Source organism: Nyctibius grandis, chromosome 1, assembly GCF_013368605.1.
Source record: "Nyctibius grandis isolate bNycGra1 chromosome 1, bNycGra1.pri, whole genome shotgun sequence".
Classification (NCBI taxonomy): domain Eukaryota; kingdom Metazoa; phylum Chordata; class Aves; order Nyctibiiformes; family Nyctibiidae; genus Nyctibius; species Nyctibius grandis.
This window is the reverse complement of record NC_090658.1, coordinates 122208982-122226503: the sequence shown is the minus strand read 5'-3', so window position 1 is coordinate 122226503 and position 17522 is coordinate 122208982. Positions and strand designations below refer to the sequence as shown.

At 41.8% G+C, this 17522-nt stretch overlaps 1 protein-coding gene across 1 annotated transcript; it reads left to right on the top strand.

Moving 5' to 3' along the window:
- The first annotated feature begins 1825 nt into the window (after nt 1-1825).
- Nucleotides 1826-15833, top strand: LAPTM4A (lysosomal protein transmembrane 4 alpha). Its single transcript, XM_068409448.1, has 7 exons — nt 1826-2031; nt 9128-9248; nt 11449-11525; nt 11630-11752; nt 12960-13055; nt 14433-14531; nt 15051-15833. Exons 1-7 carry the CDS (start codon nt 1933-1935, stop codon nt 15123-15125), a joined length of 690 nt encoding a protein of 229 aa, XP_068265549.1. The 5' UTR covers nt 1826-1932; the 3' UTR covers nt 15126-15833.
- Nucleotides 15834-17522: the final 1689 nt, after the last annotated feature.

The following is a 17522-nucleotide window of genomic DNA, read 5'->3' as shown; positions in this document are numbered from 1 at the left end:
ACCAATTATGGCACACAGGGGATTTAAAATAAAAAGGTCAGTTTTAAAGCCTTTAAGTAAATCCTTTCAAACAACTCAGCAACAGCTAATGTTTAAAAATTGACAAAGTAGCTAAAACAATGTGTTAATTGTAGGATCTGGAATACATCAAAAGGACGAGTACAGTCACCTTCATTACCTTCTCATTGCTCAGAGTCAAAAATTCAGTATTAATACTGACATACACCTTGGTGCACATCTGCACGGCAAATATTTATGGTTCTATGAGTGTCTCAAATTGGTTGTACACAGCCAAGAAGGAAATACTTGTAGCTGCACCGAGGTTAAAATAAACTGTGTGCATATCCGTATCCACAGCTCAGGCCTGCAAAAAGCACCAGCTGCCCTTGGGTCAGAGAAAGTTTACAGGTCCTGCTCCATATGGGAACAGGAGATCTTGTATCTAAGTGGTGGAGCAACCTCTTATCACATACATTTACAAAGGCAGCACTTGGATTTATACACATTATTTCTAATTAACACACGTATCTGACAGCACCTGCAATTTTCGGTGGGACTAATCAAGTATTATTATTAGCCACTCACAAACAGGGACTTTGACTCACAAAAAAAGTAAAGCATCACAAGCATGTTGGGGCCCCCCACGTAAGAAGGACATGGAGCTGTTGGAGTGAGTCCAGAGGAGGGCCATGAAGATGATCAGAGGGCTGGAGCACCTCTCCTATGAAGACAGGCTGAGAGAGTTGGGGCTGTTCAGCCTGGAGAAGAGAAGGCTCCAGGGAGATCTTCTAGCAGCCTTCCAGTACCTGAAGGGGCTACAGGAAAGCGGAAGAGGGACTTTTTACAAGGGCGTGTAGTGATAGGACAAATGGTTTTAAACTGAAAGAGGGGAGTTTAGATTAGCTATTAGGAAGAAATTCTTTCCTGTGAGGGTGGTGAGACACTGGAACAGGTTGCCCAGAGAAACTGTGGCTGCCCCCTCCCTGGCAGTGTTCAAGGCCAGGTTGGATGAGGCTTTGAGCAACCTGGTCTGGTGGAAGGTGTCCCTGCCTGTGGCAGGTGGGTTGGAACTAGATGATCTTTAAGGTCCCTTCCAACCCAAACCATTCTGTGATTCTATGATCATTGTGGACTAAAACTCACCTGTTCTGTTTACCCTCTTATCACATATCCTCTTAGCATGTAACACACAATATTAATAATTTAATCCAAGGAATTAATGCAAAAGAAGAGCAAAAAAGTTTAAGTGAATTAAACCCTCTACAGTACTGGCTGAATTTCAGCGAATGCCATGGCACGTTGGTAGTATCTCAAAGCAGGCCACTTCGGGCTCTAGTAAGGAGACACCTAGTCCAGTTTTTCTTGGAAGAAAGGGTTGTCGCTGGACACCGCAGTTCTCCCCGTAAGGTTTTGGATGCCTGCTTGGAGGCTGAGCACTGGCTCTCCGCCCTAGTCAACCGCCACCGCCCCGGCGAGGGGAAGCACGGCGAGCTGTGCCCCGGGCCCCAGCATGCGGAGCGGTACCGGCCCTGAGGGGGCTGGGGCTGTGGCGGTAGGGGCGCGCTCCGCCCCAACATGGCGGACGGAGGGGGCGACGCTCACCGCGTGCCCGGCGGGTACCGGACCCGCCTCAGGTGAGCTCCGCCCCGCCCCGCCCCGCCCCGCCCCCCCCCCCCCCCCAGGTGAACGACGGGGCGTTGCACCCCAGCGGTGCGGTGATTGGTCCGCGGCGCCGCCAATCGCCTGTTGCCGCGGCAACGCGTACGCCCTCCCGCAGGCACACCCCCGTGCCGTCGCTGTCGGCGTCTGATTGGCCAGAGCGGCGGTCACGCGCGCACGAGGGTTTTCCGGCCCTCAGCCGGAGGAGAAGTGGCTGGAGAGGGCGGGCGGCGGACCTGGAGTCGGGAGGTCGGCGTCGCCGCTGCTACCACCATGACGTTTAAGCGGAGCCGGGACCGCTTCTACAGTACCCGCTGTTGCGGCTGCTGCCATGTGCGGACCGGCACCATTATTCTGGGCACCTGGTACATGGTGAGCGACTGGCGCGGGGGGCGGCCGGCGCCGTTGAGGGGGCGGTGATTGGAGTTGTGCACAGCGCGCATGCGCGGGAGTTGGCCCGGTGCCCAGCCTGGGAACGGTGGGCGCGGGGGTGGGCAGCGCGCATGCGCCGCGGGTGGGCGCGTGCGGGGGCGTTGAGGGGGCCGTGGCGGCGGGCGCAGCGGGGCTGCCCCTTTCCTCGCCGGGGGAGTTGCTCTCCTTCGGGGGTCAGCTGCTGTCGTGACTGTCCCCTGTGCTGCTCCGTGCGGGGGAAGCTGCACGACTTCCCTGGGGTCAGCCGGTGTGGTTCGGGCCCCTCTTCATTCCCGGGGGACGTTTCGGGCTTGCCAAACCCGGTAGTCCCTTGGCGGCCTCCCTTGTTGTGGTTAAAAGATCAAATGAAGGGAAAGTTCAGGGCATGTTAACCTGGGTCTCTGAGGGGTTCTGTTACTATTCCCTTTCTTAGACTGGAGGGGTAGGAACTTTTACATGTTTCAAACAGTACTGAACGTGGCCTTGGTAGGAGAAGAGATGCTGATGTTTGGAGAGACTGGAATTTTGGGTATGTTGAGAATAGGATGTGGTTCCTCTGAGTAGTGTGTAACCTCTGAAAGGAAGGTGAGGATCTTCAGAGTGAAGATGGCTTCTGCTTGTTGGAAGAGCTTTGTGGAAAGGGAAGTTCGCAGTTATTCAGTACTCTGTGTTCTCAACACAGTGGTTGAGGAGCAATAGAAACAGGTTCTGTTTCCAAAACACCTGCTTTTTTCTGACTGGTGGGTGCTTTTTGCCAGCGCTGTGATGGTGAAGCTGAAATATTAAAAGATAGTTTTGAACTAGGGTAAAGTAGAAATGTGAAAACAGTATCAGCAAGTTAAGGCCTGGAGCCTTAACTTCCCTTAGTTCCCTTAAAGGGGAACTGAGTTCCCCTTTATTGAAGTCATTTCCTTCTCTTTCCTTCCCCTTACCCCCATGGGCAGTAAAAATGTGAAGTTAGTTCAGAAACATTGCATCATAGCTTTTCTGTTCTCCTGAAGCTGTAACCAAAGCCTATATTCTTTTTCACCCTTACCCAGATTGTAAAAATAGAGAATGCTGAATTTTTATACCTTTATGTGAAGGAGCTATGCACAGAAACTGCTTTAACAGGTACGGGGATTTAAGTTTGGAGAGTTTATGGTTTATCTTCAGCAGGTATGGGGAGATCCCTTATTTTTTTTTCATCTTGGCCCTTCCATTGACAAAAAAAAATGTACAGGCAAACAATAAAATGACAGGAGAGAAGAATGGAAGAAAAAGCAAGGTGGGGGAGTGGCAAATGTAACCAAACTCTAGGAAAGGGATACTTTTTTTCTTTTTCAAAAAGAAATTGGAAAAATTGTCTACGTGTTAAGTTCTACTATTAGTTCATGTAAAATAGAAAAGTAAGGTCCCAATATTGCAGTATGGAACATTGGACTTGTTCTGGAAACCTGCAAAACTTCCAGAAGTGCTATGTTATGCTGATGGAAGGAGATCAAGAATATGCTTCTGGTAGCTCAAGTAAAAGCATAAATTGTCAACATTAAGGAGACACTCATCCTTGTTATGGAACAAACGCACCTTCCTGCCTTCCCTGCTTTTCTTTCCTGTTTGCAGGAGTATTTAGAAACCCAGGGACTTGTTGGGGGTGGTGGGCAGGGATGTGCTTTCCCCAGCTACAGACCCCGTAGTACTTCCAGCTTCTACCTCTCCTGCTGTCCTGTTTCATCTTGCGGCCTGGATGCAGCACCTCCTCCTCCTTTCTGACTCTGTGCAAATACCAATAGTGCTTATGGATGGTGAAAAGCCGGTAATTGATGAGGCTGATGACTTCAGAGGTGGGGTGGTGTCTGAGGCCAACTGTTCCTTCGATCTTGTGTAACTGCAACGGATTCAGGCTGCTAGAGGGAAAAATGGAGTTCGGGGTAGCAGGATGCATGTGAAGTACTCCGTAGCTGCGTTTTTCTCTAAACCGTATCAAACACTTTGTTAAACTATGCATTGAAAATTTTTATCCAGTTCCTCCCATCTGATAGTAACTCTTTTAAGTCTGACAACAGTGAGCTGTTTGAGCTGAAATAAGGTCTTACCATGAAGTCTTAGGTGGTCTTGCTTAATGCTTTAAATCAGAATTCAAGTATAATTCATACCTTTTGAAGGTAAAGTACAGTTTGAACAGTGAAAATTAAACTTCCTGCTGACAAACTTAAAAATTAAATGGCCTAGGGTATGTCAGGTTGTTTAGACATGTTAATTAATGCACCATTTAAGTATATCGCTAACTTCAGTCTTTCAGACACTATCTTGTGATAAGTATTTCTAAATTACTTTAATAATCTGTGCTTTAAGTTACAGTGGGACAAATAGTAATAACTTTCTGTGTGGGGTAGGTTGTTTGGATGTTTTTTTTCCTTTTTTTGTGAGGGAGGTAGCTTTTTGGTGAGGGAGAATGCTTAGTTCAACAATGGCTTTGTGTACTGAAAGTCTTGGTCAGCCTGTATTTACGGGATACACTGTGTCTTGTGCTGTGCAGTCCTGAAGGAATTTGATACCAAACATAAAATGGAGTCTAGTAGCAATCTACTCCAGATGTTTTAGTGAGATAAGAGTTTTGGCTATTTAATACATGTGCGTTATTCTTATGTAACCATTTCTTTAGGCATTTTCCTATTCCTTGCTTATTTGTATACTCTTAAATCTTGCATCTATTTAACTTATCACTAAAACAGTTATATCACTGTCCTTGTTGTGTACTTCTGGGAGTCTAGAGAGAACAAGGACTTATCTTCTAAAATGTCTGCTGCTGATGCTGTGTGATCGAACTGCGTCTTTTAGGCATGCCTCAGTCCGTATGCTGCTACGTTTCTGATAAATAGATAAAACTGTATTTGCAAAAAGATGAGTTAAGAACATTTCTAGTGGACTCGTACTTGAGTTCCAGGACTAATATAGTTTGGTTTACTCTGCAACACCCACTACTGTTCTGTGTAGGAAGGAAAAAGAAACCTCTTATTCCTAGCTCCATAATTGCAAACGTGTGGCTTTGAAGTTTGTTTCTTCCTGTAAACTTTCTTATGAGGCACAGCGCTTTCCAGAAACCGGAAGCGTGAACACTGCACTGGCAAAAATCAGATCAGGGTTCAACAAACAGTCTAAAAGTAATAGCATTGTTTTGGAGGGAGTGGCTGTTTCATTCTGGCAGCAAACTTCAGCTGGAGTCAAAATGATGCAATTGCTACTGGTTAGCAGGAGGGTGAGGATGGTCTCTGGAGGCGTTTGTTCACTGAACAGGACTTCCGGTAAGAAGGAATGTAACTGGTCTTAATCTAATCTTGACAGTGCTAGAAGCTCTGAAGTACTCTATTTAAAATTATTCTTTTTCAGTTTTTATTATTTCAGTATAACAAACCAAAACAAAAAACCTGTCTTGGTTTGTTTCTTCAGGAACATGTTTAAGGAAATACTTGAAAAGTGAGAGGAAGATCACAGAATCACAGAATCACAGAATGTTAGGGATTGGAAGGGACCTCGAAAGATCATCTAGTCCAATCCCCCTGCCGGGGCAGGATTGCCTAGACCATATCACACAGGAACGCGTCCAGGCGGGTTTTGAATGTCTCCAGAGAAGGAGACTCCACAACCTCTCTGGGCAGCCTGTTCCAGTGTTCAGTCTGTTGCACTGATCCTAAAAGATGAGAAAGTGTAGTAGTGCAAAGCAATTTCACTCTTCTTTCCCGCTCATAAAAGGAAATAAGCAAATGATAAGTAAGAATTCTTGTCTATGTCCAAGACTTTCAGTCACTCAGAGTGCTTGGAGAAGCCTAGACTTCATTTTCAGGCCTCCAGAGAGAGGACGACTTACATGATTAGGCATTAAATGTATACCGTGGAGATAAAACTCACTAATTAAAAAGCTAATGCTTGTTATAGTCCCACAGTCTTTTGAGTTCTGATCCTATGGGGAGCTAATTTCTGTTACCAGGTTGTAATAAATGCTGACTTTCTACTTTTAATACCAGCTATTGGATTTTTTGATTTTGATGTAAGCTACACCAAACTTTCGTTAAGCTCAGTTATCCCAATTATAAAATACACTTCTTAAACTACTACAAAACTAAATTAAGTTTTTTTCATCTTAATGGAACCATCTTTTGAATAAGAATTTGAACATGCATTTTGTAATTTATTTTTTTATTATTATCTTTTTGACTTCCTATCAAAAAAGACTAGGATGGGACTGCTGGGACTTCTGAGGTGTTACCTCAGGATGGTGCAGTATCCACTGAGCGCTGGCTTGTCAGGGTTGGTGGGTTTTTTGGGGGGGGGTTGTGGTTTTAATCTTCAGATTACAGTGAGGCTTACCTGTGCAATTTTTTTTTTCTGACTTTTTCTCCATGTAGACCATTTGTGAACATATATTTTATTTGCTCTGATGGTGCCTTGCAATCCAAACCATACTCTTGCTGCCAGTCACATTGACTATCAAGTTCAAACAAGCCTTGTGGTCTTGCTGTTACCAAGCTTCTGTGAGAGAAGAATAGTAGTAGTTAAAATACAGGCTCTGTGCTTAAGAGGACTCCCAATTTGGAGTTGTTGGTAACTCTTAATTGAAATCTTTATGTTGAATATGATGAATTGCTCAGTGCTGCAATGTGATTCACAAATAGCAGTAATGGAGTACTGGAAACTCTGGGGTGTTAATTGGCAGAGGTTTGGGTTTGTTTGGGGTTTTTTTAGTTAGTATTTTTAGTCTGTTGCACTGATCCTAATAGATTGGACTTTGACTCTTCATTTTCCTATTTTCCTTGCATGCCATTTCAGGTTGAGAAAATAAAGCTTTAATACTTCGCACTGCACTCAGTATCTAGTGAAATTACTAAGGACTTTTGTATGCTAAATTAGGACCATGGATAGGATGAAAATCAAAAGTGACAGATGTAGGATCACAGTCTCACATTTTTGAATGATTCACTCTTTGAATTCCAAGGCATTCAGGTTCTTCAATACTTCTATATTAACTAAGAGCTGCTTGCTCTTTATCTTGAGGCAGATAGCCTATCATGGCAGTTAAACTCAGTACTGAAGTAATACCATCTTTTGTCCTGAACTTTATCACTGTTTAAGTTAAAATGATTACTGTGTATAAACAATAAATGATTTAGCTATAATTGAACATGTCTCTTTGTGTTTTATGAAGTAGAAGTCAATGTTTCAACTGCCAGAGATCTTTAAAACAAATATAGAGCAGGAAGTTATTTCCCAAAGTATAGGTTGATACCCCCGCTTCACTCACAGAGAGGAGGAAACGCAAGGCTTGAAAATACATTGAGAACAGAAAGCCAAAGTAGAGAAGGATGAAACAGGAGTGCTGAGAGAATATAGATGAGCAACTTGACAGTTTGCCCTGTAGGAAGTGTCTTGCGAGGGGGAAAATATGCTCATTTCAAGGCTAAAGATATTGGTGTCTAAACTTAGTTCTTTACTGCCAGCTGTACTCGTTACTATATTTTACATTCCAAGACATAAAATGGAGGATACAAGTGGCTGAAAGTAGTTGGAATTTCTAATAAGTTTGTATAATACATGATGACATGGTAGCATTTCTACGAGCTTTGATTTCACTAAAGGGTTCTTTTTAGCATAAAGTGTAAGCAAGCTTATCACCAGGACAAGCTTTTCCCCCAGGGGGGAAAAGAAAAAAACAAACAACAACCAAAAACCAACCAACCAAACAAAAAAAAACAAAACACCCTTTTTTTAAAAAAAAAAAAAAGCAGCAGCTTGTAGGAACTGTGAGTCTTAAAAGCTAAAACTCCTTTTAAATGTTCAAAAGTTTTTTTTTTTCCTTATTGAAAACTTCAGTAATTGTGCATAGACTTGCCACTGTTACTATCATTGACTTCTGAAACCAGGCCAGTAAAAGAAGAAATATCTGGCAAACCAGTTTGTTTTTTTTCTTTTGAGGCTTATTGTAGAAAATCCTGCCAGTGGTGGTGACTGTACTGAATACTGATTGGAAAATGACTGCAGCTTGATAATACCATCCTGAATTTTTCTTTTTGTTATGCAGCCTTTTTCTTTGGCATGTCTCTCCAGATGTTAGTAACAGAAACTATGCCCTTGTAAATTCTGAATAGGTTATAAATGCTGTGAAGGCAGTTTTGCGGAGGCTTAAGCTACTTTGGACTATTTGAGCTCTTTCTGTTACTGAAAGCATTTCTGGTATGTACCAAAATGGGCAAACAGAAGTAGTCTTCAAAGGCAGTGTAAGTGAGGAGAAGGACTGGTAAGCACATAGCCAATGCTGAATGCTTACAGATTTTGGGGCTCAATCTTTGTGTGAGATTTCTTTAACTTTACCTGTGTTTGTGTAGCCTTTCTGATAAGGACTGGTGAGGTTTTAATAAATGATCTCAGAAGGGGAGGGAGCCAGTTCTCCCCTGCTTCTATTAAAACTGTAACATGGGAGAAACCAAGAAGCAAGCTACACTCGAGGATTAGAGCTGTAGTGGACCTTTTCCTTCATACTCAGTATTTCCTGTGTCTTGCTTGCACATCCCCTTGTACTGCTTGCCCCCCAGCACTATTTGAAAGAGTACGGTGCAGTACCTTATTTGTGCATTAAATTAACTCTGCCTTTCAATTTCTTGCAGAAAGCAGAAGCTCTTTCCAAATGTTCCTCATTGTGTCCGTCGTACTTTTTCCTTCCTGGCCTCTTTTAACTGTTTCCAGTTTTCCGGTTCACAAATCTGTGCGTTCATCATGCAGCATCAGTTTAATTATGTCATTTGAATCCTTACAAACCCTATCCATCCTCTTAATTTGCAAAGTTGTTTAGTTGTGATTCGTTAAAACTAGCAAGTGTCCAGTGCTCTTCTGGGGTTTTTTTGGTAGCAGTTTAACTAAATCAGCTTGAAATTTAATTGTAAGTTGGGTTCTTTCTTTTTCTTCCACATACAGGCAAAGCAAAGAGTTTATTTCTAACTGAAATAAAAGATTTATTAGTGTGTCCTTAAAAAGATCATAGCTGTTGCAGTGTAAATAACCTTTAGGTAACTGTGATCTTTCTCAGGTGGTGAACTTGCTGATGGGCATCTTGTTGACAGTAGAAGTGACTCATCCAAATATAGTGCAAACTGTTGATATCCAGTATGAAGTCATTGGAAATTACTACACTTCTGAGAGAATGGCTGGTAGGTGTATAACTTTGATTAGAAAATAAGGCATACAGTATCATGGTGTATTTGCCTTACACTAGTGTGTAATGTATGCATACAGCTTTTAAATATGGTTTCTCGTTTTCTGAATTTCTTTAATTATTGTGGGATTGAGGTCTTCTACAAGAATAAAAAAACTTATATGGAATATTATTTTTCTTTCATATTACTCCTAAGCATCTTAAAGGATAAAATTTCTAAAGATTTCTTGCCCTTTTAATGCTTTAAGTGTTGAAGTATGTGTGGAACATCTCTAATTCACTTTCTCTGTAAACGTTTACTATCCTTGTTGTGTCAGTAAAACAGAAAGCAGAAAACTATTTTTAAAGATTTTTTTTTTTTTTTTTTTAAATTTTTGGTGATCCTCATAGATTTAAGGAAAGACCTTACAGTTATTGTGTAGGAGTTTACTAAGAGGAAAACTATACCATTTTTCTAAGAACACTGGAAGAATTGGGATGCCAAGTACTTGAGTGAAACCAACGTGTTTATCTAAAAAGTTTGACACACAGAAGAAACAGAAGAGAAAGCATCATGAGGAGAATTAAACTTACTTCCACTCTGCTGTTATAGATGAAGTATATGATGTGTACAAGTGTAATCAGTGTCAAACATTTGCCTGTAATGACCCACGTTTCTTAACTATAGTATGACGTGAACGTGTGCGCATGCTTTGTTTTTCTTGTTTTTAAATGTGCAGAAATATGTTGAGTGTGGCACTTCTAATGTGTCTTGTCTAAGTCTGTTGTATTACACTAAAATTTAGGGAGGGTCAGAGCCAGTCTGGAGCAAAGATAAACAGTACAGCACAAATCTGGATTTTGAGTGTTCTGGTTTACAGTCTTCATGTTAACTGTTCATGATCTGAGTCGAGGATCTGTCAGTTCTGACCTGTGACTGTAACTCACGCTTGTTAGTGATGAAATGAGAGTGGGAACAAGGACTAAATACTTCACAAAGCCAAGATGCTAAGTAAAATTACAGCAGGTATCTGTCAAATGTCATATGTTTTGTAACAAATGTTGGTGTACTTGGCAGCCTTAAGCTTATATGACTGAGAGATGCTTCTGATGGTGCTTTCTCCACTCTTTAGTGTAAAACAGCTATTGCATGATTTTGACTTAAAGATTCTTGCTTCCCATGTCGGAATATGGGCTAGAGGGTTTTGTGTGCATGAAGGGATATTACAGTTTTGATTGTGCATGTGGATGTTGTGAGAAACAAATCCTTAGAAGAAAACCACGCTTGTTATTGCTGAGTACTTAGGGCTCTCTGATCAATGCAATGCATTTCTGACATGGGAGGACCTCCTTCTTGATGCCATCTGTGTATGTAGATATTGTTATCTGTAAGTGCTTCTACAGTGTATCTTTTCAAAGCAGTTGCAGACCAGAAAGTTACGGTTCTCAGATCGTTGTGATTCCCATGCTTGAAACAGACAGTTTGGCTTCGGTATTGCTAAATGCATTAGCTTACCATGTCTATAGACTGTCAAGCTGGTTTCTTTCTCCGTGTTTAAAAATGTAAACTGTGCTTGATGTAGGAGAACGAGTATAATCTAACTCATGGAAAGCAGCTGTGCTTGTCATCAGTAACTGTGATGCACAAGGAGAATCTTTATCATTCAGTTTCCATGAGTGTCCTGGATTCCGCTACCATTTGGCTTCTGTTCAACTGCTTTCTCTTGTAAATAACGGGATACCTTCCACACAGTGATTTCCTGTTTTCCTTAGCGTTGCTGAAGGAGCAGTGCTGCTGCTGATTACCAAATTACATAATCAAACCATTTCAAAGTCTAAAGGTTGATAGTGTGCTAGCTTCACTTAAAGTTCTTTCCAGTTGTAAAGTTAATCACCCACATACTTTTAGCACTGACATACATTGCAAATCAGCATCATTTTGTTGCATTACTATCAAACTACGTCAGGCTTCTAATTGGTGTGTCTGAGCTTTATTCAGGCTTTTGACTAAGGCAGAGAGATTTTTCCAAATGCCTGTTGATTTTCTTGAACCAGTTTCCATTAGGAGATGTCTGAGTTACTCAATTCTGCTGCTGCACAGATGAAACAGTTGAGTGACAACAAATCATAGTGGTGGATAGAGCTTGTGTACCTGTCAGCTGCAGTGTGACAGCTTCAGGAACTGACTGATGTTTATTGTTTTTCTTTTAACGTAGAAAATGCCTGCATTCTATTTGCTATCTCCCTCCTCATGTTCACAATCAGTGCAATGATGGTGTATGGTGCAATCGCTGTAAGTATATTTATAGTACGTGGTTTTAAACTTCCTGCTTGAATTTTTAACAAAATGCTTTACAGGCTGCTGCTTTTTTTTTTTTTTTTTTTGTTTCTCCTTAGCATCGTGTAGGCTGGCTGATCCCATTTTTCTGTTACCAACTGTTTGACTTTGTGCTCAGTTGCCTGGTTGCCATCAGTTCTCTAACCTACTTGCCCAGAATCAAGGATTACCTGGATCAGTTGGTAAGTGTTTGTTCAGCTCAAGTTGATATTTTACATTTGAAATTAAACTTTGGTGTAATTGGGTAAGTGGCTGAGCTATAGTTACCTTCCTGTGCATATGAAAGAGGAATTCAGGCTGCAGCAGCTATAGAGGATGACTGCTAGGGTGGTTAGGAGAATGAGAGCTTATCAGAGGTGGAAGGGCCAAAGGTGTCATTGCTCCCTAAAAGGAAAGCCAGGGAGAGTAAAGAAAGAATTGATGGGAGTTGTTGGTTTAAACTGTCTCTGCTACGTTTGCGCTTGAAACAAAGATGTTCCTAACTCTTCAAGTGATGTGGTTCTGCGGCAGGTTTGCTACTGCAGATGAAAAATGTGGTGACCCTTATTTGGCGGGGGAGGGGAAGAAGAGTATAGGTAAGGATTAATAGGATGTAGCATCCTACAGTGTTATGGGATGGAATCTGAGATTCTGAGGGTTCCTTTTTGTGTTCTATATGGCTTGTCTCATTTTGCAACAGTGCCTTCTAAGGAAACTGTAATGGAGTTGTCATTAACACTGCTTGTGTTTTAACTGCAAGAAGATTTAATGGTTAGAATATGCTGTCAGTTAACGGGGATCACAGGCTCTTTCTGGCTGGTGTTTAGATCTGTTCAAGTAGATGTTAAAAAAAATCCTTTTAAAACAGAGAGTAAAAAATTGGATTGATGTTGGAGAGAAGCTCTGAGCTCTGTTACTGTGGTGAAAAAAGAGGAGTCTGAAATTTGCAGGAGCTCTTTGTTTTGGCTCTTCTGAAGTTTGGGGGCAACCTTTTTCCTTTCTACTCTGCGCACCTGTACATTACGGGTTGGACTGATGGGAGGAAATTAATACTGAGTCATTAAAGAGTTACCAAGTAGAGGACCATAAGTACAAATGCCGTATAAGTGCAAAATCTGTATTAGCCTGAGACTGAGGAAGTGACTAGGGATGTAGGCAGTACAAGGCTTCTCTACAGGTAGCCCTCTTCTGTAGTGACCTGTTCTTGCAGGGTGAAGACTGTGCTTTGTGGGAGAATAAAGAATGAACTAGTGAGAAATGGAACTTTTTGTTGTTTTGGGGGGAGTAGTTTACAGAAGAGTTTGTTTCATTTGGTGCAAAGTTTGGATGTCCTTCTGTCCTATTTGTGACTGTGCAGTGTTCATGCTTACCTCCTCTCTTTCTCTCCCTTCCCTATTTTTTTTTAACTAGCCGGATTTCCCTTACAAAGACGATCTCCTTGCCTTGGACTCCAGCTGTCTCTTGTTTATTGTTCTGGTGTTCTTTGCTTTATTTATCATTTTAAAGGTAAGTTAAAACTTAAGCGTATGTCTGTTTCATGAGTTACTATATTAAGATGCTATCAAACTGAGTTAATTCTCAATGCTGAATTAAGAACTCAGCTGACTTGTTAATCCTGAGTTAACAATTCTGCTCAAAGAAGTTCTTAGGATGTTCAATTACGGTATGACTTGAGCCTTATATGTGGTGTACTGGTATCTTCAGCTAACTTGTTTTTGGGCAGTGGGGCATGTTTATGCAGCTCTGCCCTTCCTGAGTAGGAAGTAGGAATGCACGAAGACTTCAAATACCATCTTTTTGCATATGTGGAAATAAATTTAATATTTGTAGTTAAGCTTGTAGTGAAATAACATTGAGCTACTGCATGCAAGTTTTCTAAACAAAACTTTTGAAATCTCTCACTGTGCCTAACAAACCAGGGTGCATGTTTTGGAAGGAAGATGATGGAAGGAGGAAATGCATAGGTTCATTCAGAGCTGCATCATTCCTCCTACTGAGGGGTGATATTACCAGTTATTTTCTTTTTGATCTAAATACAGAGGCATTTATTTGAATTACAAAAACTTGTGCAGACAAAGCATATTAGAGAAGTGAGTTGATAATATACATTGGCCGTGACAATATTTCTTTATTGCATTCAGATTGAATTTAAGAAAAAATGAGGTAATGAAAAAGTATTTTACTCCTTTTCTATACTTCCTCCAAGAGGAATGTCTGACTGGGAGGAGTGGAAGCCTAATACAGTACATGATATTTTTGTATTGATTGGAGAATTCAGTACCTTGTGTATAACCGCATGCCAACTTGCCAGTGAAGAATTCAGAGATATTAATGTTATACAGATTAAAAAATCTAACCCTCATCAGAGCATGGTGGTATGTCTTTCTACAGCAGTTAATGTTGACTTAAAGTCCAGGCTACTTTGCTCTTCTCCTTGACACCCCAGTTCTGTGCTTGTGCCCTCTCCTTCACTCTGGTAGTTGGACAAACAGTAATGCTAACTCAGGCATGAGTGGGATTGTGCTCTTAGCCTCTCCTCCTCCTCATGGCAAGTTTGGACCAAGATTCACAGAAGCATAAGCCAGTTGGGGATTAATTTGATTAGCACTGCTGAGGCAGATAGAGAGATTAGTTGAATAGATCTGTGAATTCTTTTGCTAAAACCTGTGTGGTTCATCCTCTCTGAGTCACTGTGGTAGCAAAGCTAAATGGGGAACAACATAGGTACATGGCTAAATCTGTGAGATAGCAACCACTCCTCAGGTATGTATCGACTAAGGTGATTTATGCTCCTTTTTGTCCTATGAATGTAATCCGGCATCTGATTTCTGAATCAGCTAACGCAGATGAGGTCTTTAAAAAGAGAAATCTCTCTCCTTTCAGGCATACCTAATTAACTGTGTATGGAACTGCTATAAATATATCAGCAACAGAAATTTGCCAGAGATAGCTGTGTACCCTGCTTTTGAAGCTCCTCCGCAGGTAAAACTTTTTTGAGATAAAAGGAACCAGCATAGTTTAATTTTGAAGTAGAAAACCACCGCATCCATACATGTTTACAAGCCTTGTCCAGCTTTCTAAACAAAGCCTGGAAAGATTAAACAAGTTAAAGCAGCTAATGTTATGGTGGGTTATTACATTCTTATAGTGCATAAAATAGGAGGTTTTTGTAGAGAAAAGTCTTTGAATGTTTTTCTTGTAGTAGAGTGAAGCTTTCTGATAGCACCAGTTAAAACCTTCCTTGCTGCTTTGCAAAAGTAAGAGGCAGTGGGGTGGAATGAATGACCTAGGGTTGGGTTCAGCAGAGCAGTAAACTACTGTTGCATCTTCTTTCACTTCCTCACTAGAAAGAGCAGCAAGTTTTTCTTAAAAACATTTGCCTGCAACAGAGGATTAGGTTGCTGATGGGGCATGTATGTTTTTGTTCTGTGGCGGTGGTGGTGGTTTTTTTTTCCCCTAAACCTTCTGAATTAATCTCTTCCAAATGTCTTCTTTTTTTAGTATGTTTTGCCAACCTATGAAATGGCAGTGAAGATGCCTGAGAAGGAGCCTCCACCTCCCTACATACCTGCCTGAAGCAATTTTTATGTTAATTAACATCTGTACCAGCTTCCTGGGGGTTTTGTCTTTTAATCTTGCAAAACTGCTTAAGTAATAGAAATATTCAGGGCTTTAGGAGCAAACTGTTCTGTTTAAAACATGTTTGATATAGACTTACTAAGCAAAACACATCTGGGAGTGATTTTGTTTGCTTTAATTTTTGTTCTCCTTAATGCTCTTAAACATTTTATTGCCTTAGGGCCTTATACTGCAAGAACTTATGCATGTGACTAACTTGTGGCTTTTAATAATACCAACTGAGCCAATCTACGATTGAAGTTAGCTACAATTATAAGTGTCTGCAGGATCGTGCCCTTAATTTATATTAATTTTTTTGTAAAGTAGTTCATAAAGACAATCTGATCGTGCAGCAAAATGACAGTTTGCCTTTATCTGTTTTTTGGAGGGGAGGTTGAATGTGGTATATACGTGACTTTTTTTACTTTGCACTTTTCTCATATGTTATTTTACCTTTATTGTGTTTTTTGGTTATCTTATGTCTTGAAACATCGTATTTTTTAGGAAGAAGTGAGGGTGGCACAGGAGTTGTAATACAATGTGCTGCAAATACAAGAAAAATAAATAGAAATGCGGAAGATGGTTGCATGCTTCTAATCTTATATGTATTTTCCTCTTTGTGATAAATGATACTTAAATAAATCTTTTACGAAATGTTTACCAGTAGCCTTGGTTGATCTGTTTTGTTTTGTTTTAAGTGCTTTAGTGTACTGCAGATAGTCCCACGTACATGCAGCTTAGTGAACACTGGCTTCCTACAGGTTGTTTAGTGGTTGATCTGTGTTCTTCAGCAAAAGTCCTCCTGTGGGTGGAGAACATGTATTCCCTTTAATGTATAAGCTTATACTGCAGCCTTCGCAGTTCACATACTCGGGTGTCTTCTACTTGTCTGGATGCTACTTATGTATAAGGTGGAAAAGGGAATTGTACTGGAGGCTTCTAGCCCTCAAGGCAAATTTGATTTCTCATGAGCTCAGGCATTAAGAGCAGGACAGACACCCAGTAGGACTTAAAACATTATTTACATTGGAAAATGTCCAGAGTTGTTGGACATACGCCATAACTTCAGAAATGTTCTTCTAAAAAAAACCAAAACAAAAACAACCAAAACAAAAAAAACAACTACAACAACTTTCTACTTTCTTCCTCTGTTGTAAGAGGTAAAAGATAATTTAAAGATCTGCTAATATATCTGAAGAAAAAAATGGCTTTCTACTTTGGAAGATAAAAGGGATCTGGGATTAAACTCTGGGGGAAAGGATTCAAATTGCTATACCATACAGGTTCTTGGTTATTCCAGTCTGTTCAAGTATGTACCTCCTTCCCATCCCCGACATGTTTAAAAATGCCCTCTCTCACTACCACGCTATCAGATTCGTTGTGTTACGGGATGAAGCCAAAAACCTGCTCCTTCCTTTGCTGTCTGACCATGAGTGGGCACCAAAGGAACTTGAAAGTGTTGGATATGGGCAGAGAGCTCTGGCCAAGGCGTGGGTGTTGAGCCTTCCCAAAATGGGGCTATGTGAGCAGTATTTGGCAGCAGCAGACAGTGCTTGAAATTTGTGTGGCGTGTGTCTGCATGTGCTGGTGCTCAGAGCTACAGCCTCCTCTAGGAGATGAAAGCTGTTGTCCTACACTGGACCCCTGTGCTGTGGTGTTCCCTCTTCCCTGATTTCATTTGCAGGCTTTGCGAACGTGATGGTGGCCCTCTTCCACTGTGCAGTCAGGATCGAACTTGCTGAAGCGAGTCAATACCTGCCCAAGACCATACTGCTGGTGGGTTGTGAGGGTGTGGTGGTTTGTTTCTGTTCTAAATTGGGGCTTCCTCTTCCCCTCCTGGAGGTGAAGAGAAAAAAGATGGTCCTGCAATCCAGCGTGTCCCATGTGGGTTCGGCAAAGGTGTCTTCTGAAAGACCGTGCTGGAGATCGTAGTGGATTTGTGCCCTGAACCGTGCTTTCCGTTAAAGCTGCTGCACAGGAACTGGCAGGATTTGCGCTGCTAGAGACCAGACAGAGCGCCCTAGGTCAGATTTGACCACAGGGAAGGCAGTTTCTTGTGCCTCTGTCATCACACTGTGAGCTTTTTCTCCCACTCTTTGCAAATGCTGCCTTGGAGATACCGCCTGATGCTTCCTTGAGACCAGGAGTGCGAAGTTAGCAGATCAAATAATTCCGGTGGAGGGAGAAAGGGTGAGCTTCCATGTCACCTCCCCTGCTCCCAGCTTTGCAGCAAGTCCCCACAGTTTATCCTGACCCTCGCAGCCCTTCCCGCTCTGAACACCCCGCCGGGGCGGGGGAGCGAGGGCCGCCGGCCCCCCTGGGGCGGAGGCGGCGGGGGCAGCCGGTGCCACCCCC

Coding starts and splice junctions, on each gene's coding strand:
- LAPTM4A (XM_068409448.1), top strand. CDS start 1,933: ATGACGTTTAAGCGGAGCCGGGACCGCTTCTACAGTACCCGCTGTTGC. Junction 9,249..11,448: donor CACTTCTGAGAGAATGGCTG/GTAGGTGTATAA, acceptor CTTTTAACGTAG/AAAATGCCTGCATTCTATTT. Junction 11,753..12,959: donor AGGATTACCTGGATCAGTTG/GTAAGTGTTTGT, acceptor TTTTTTAACTAG/CCGGATTTCCCTTACAAAGA.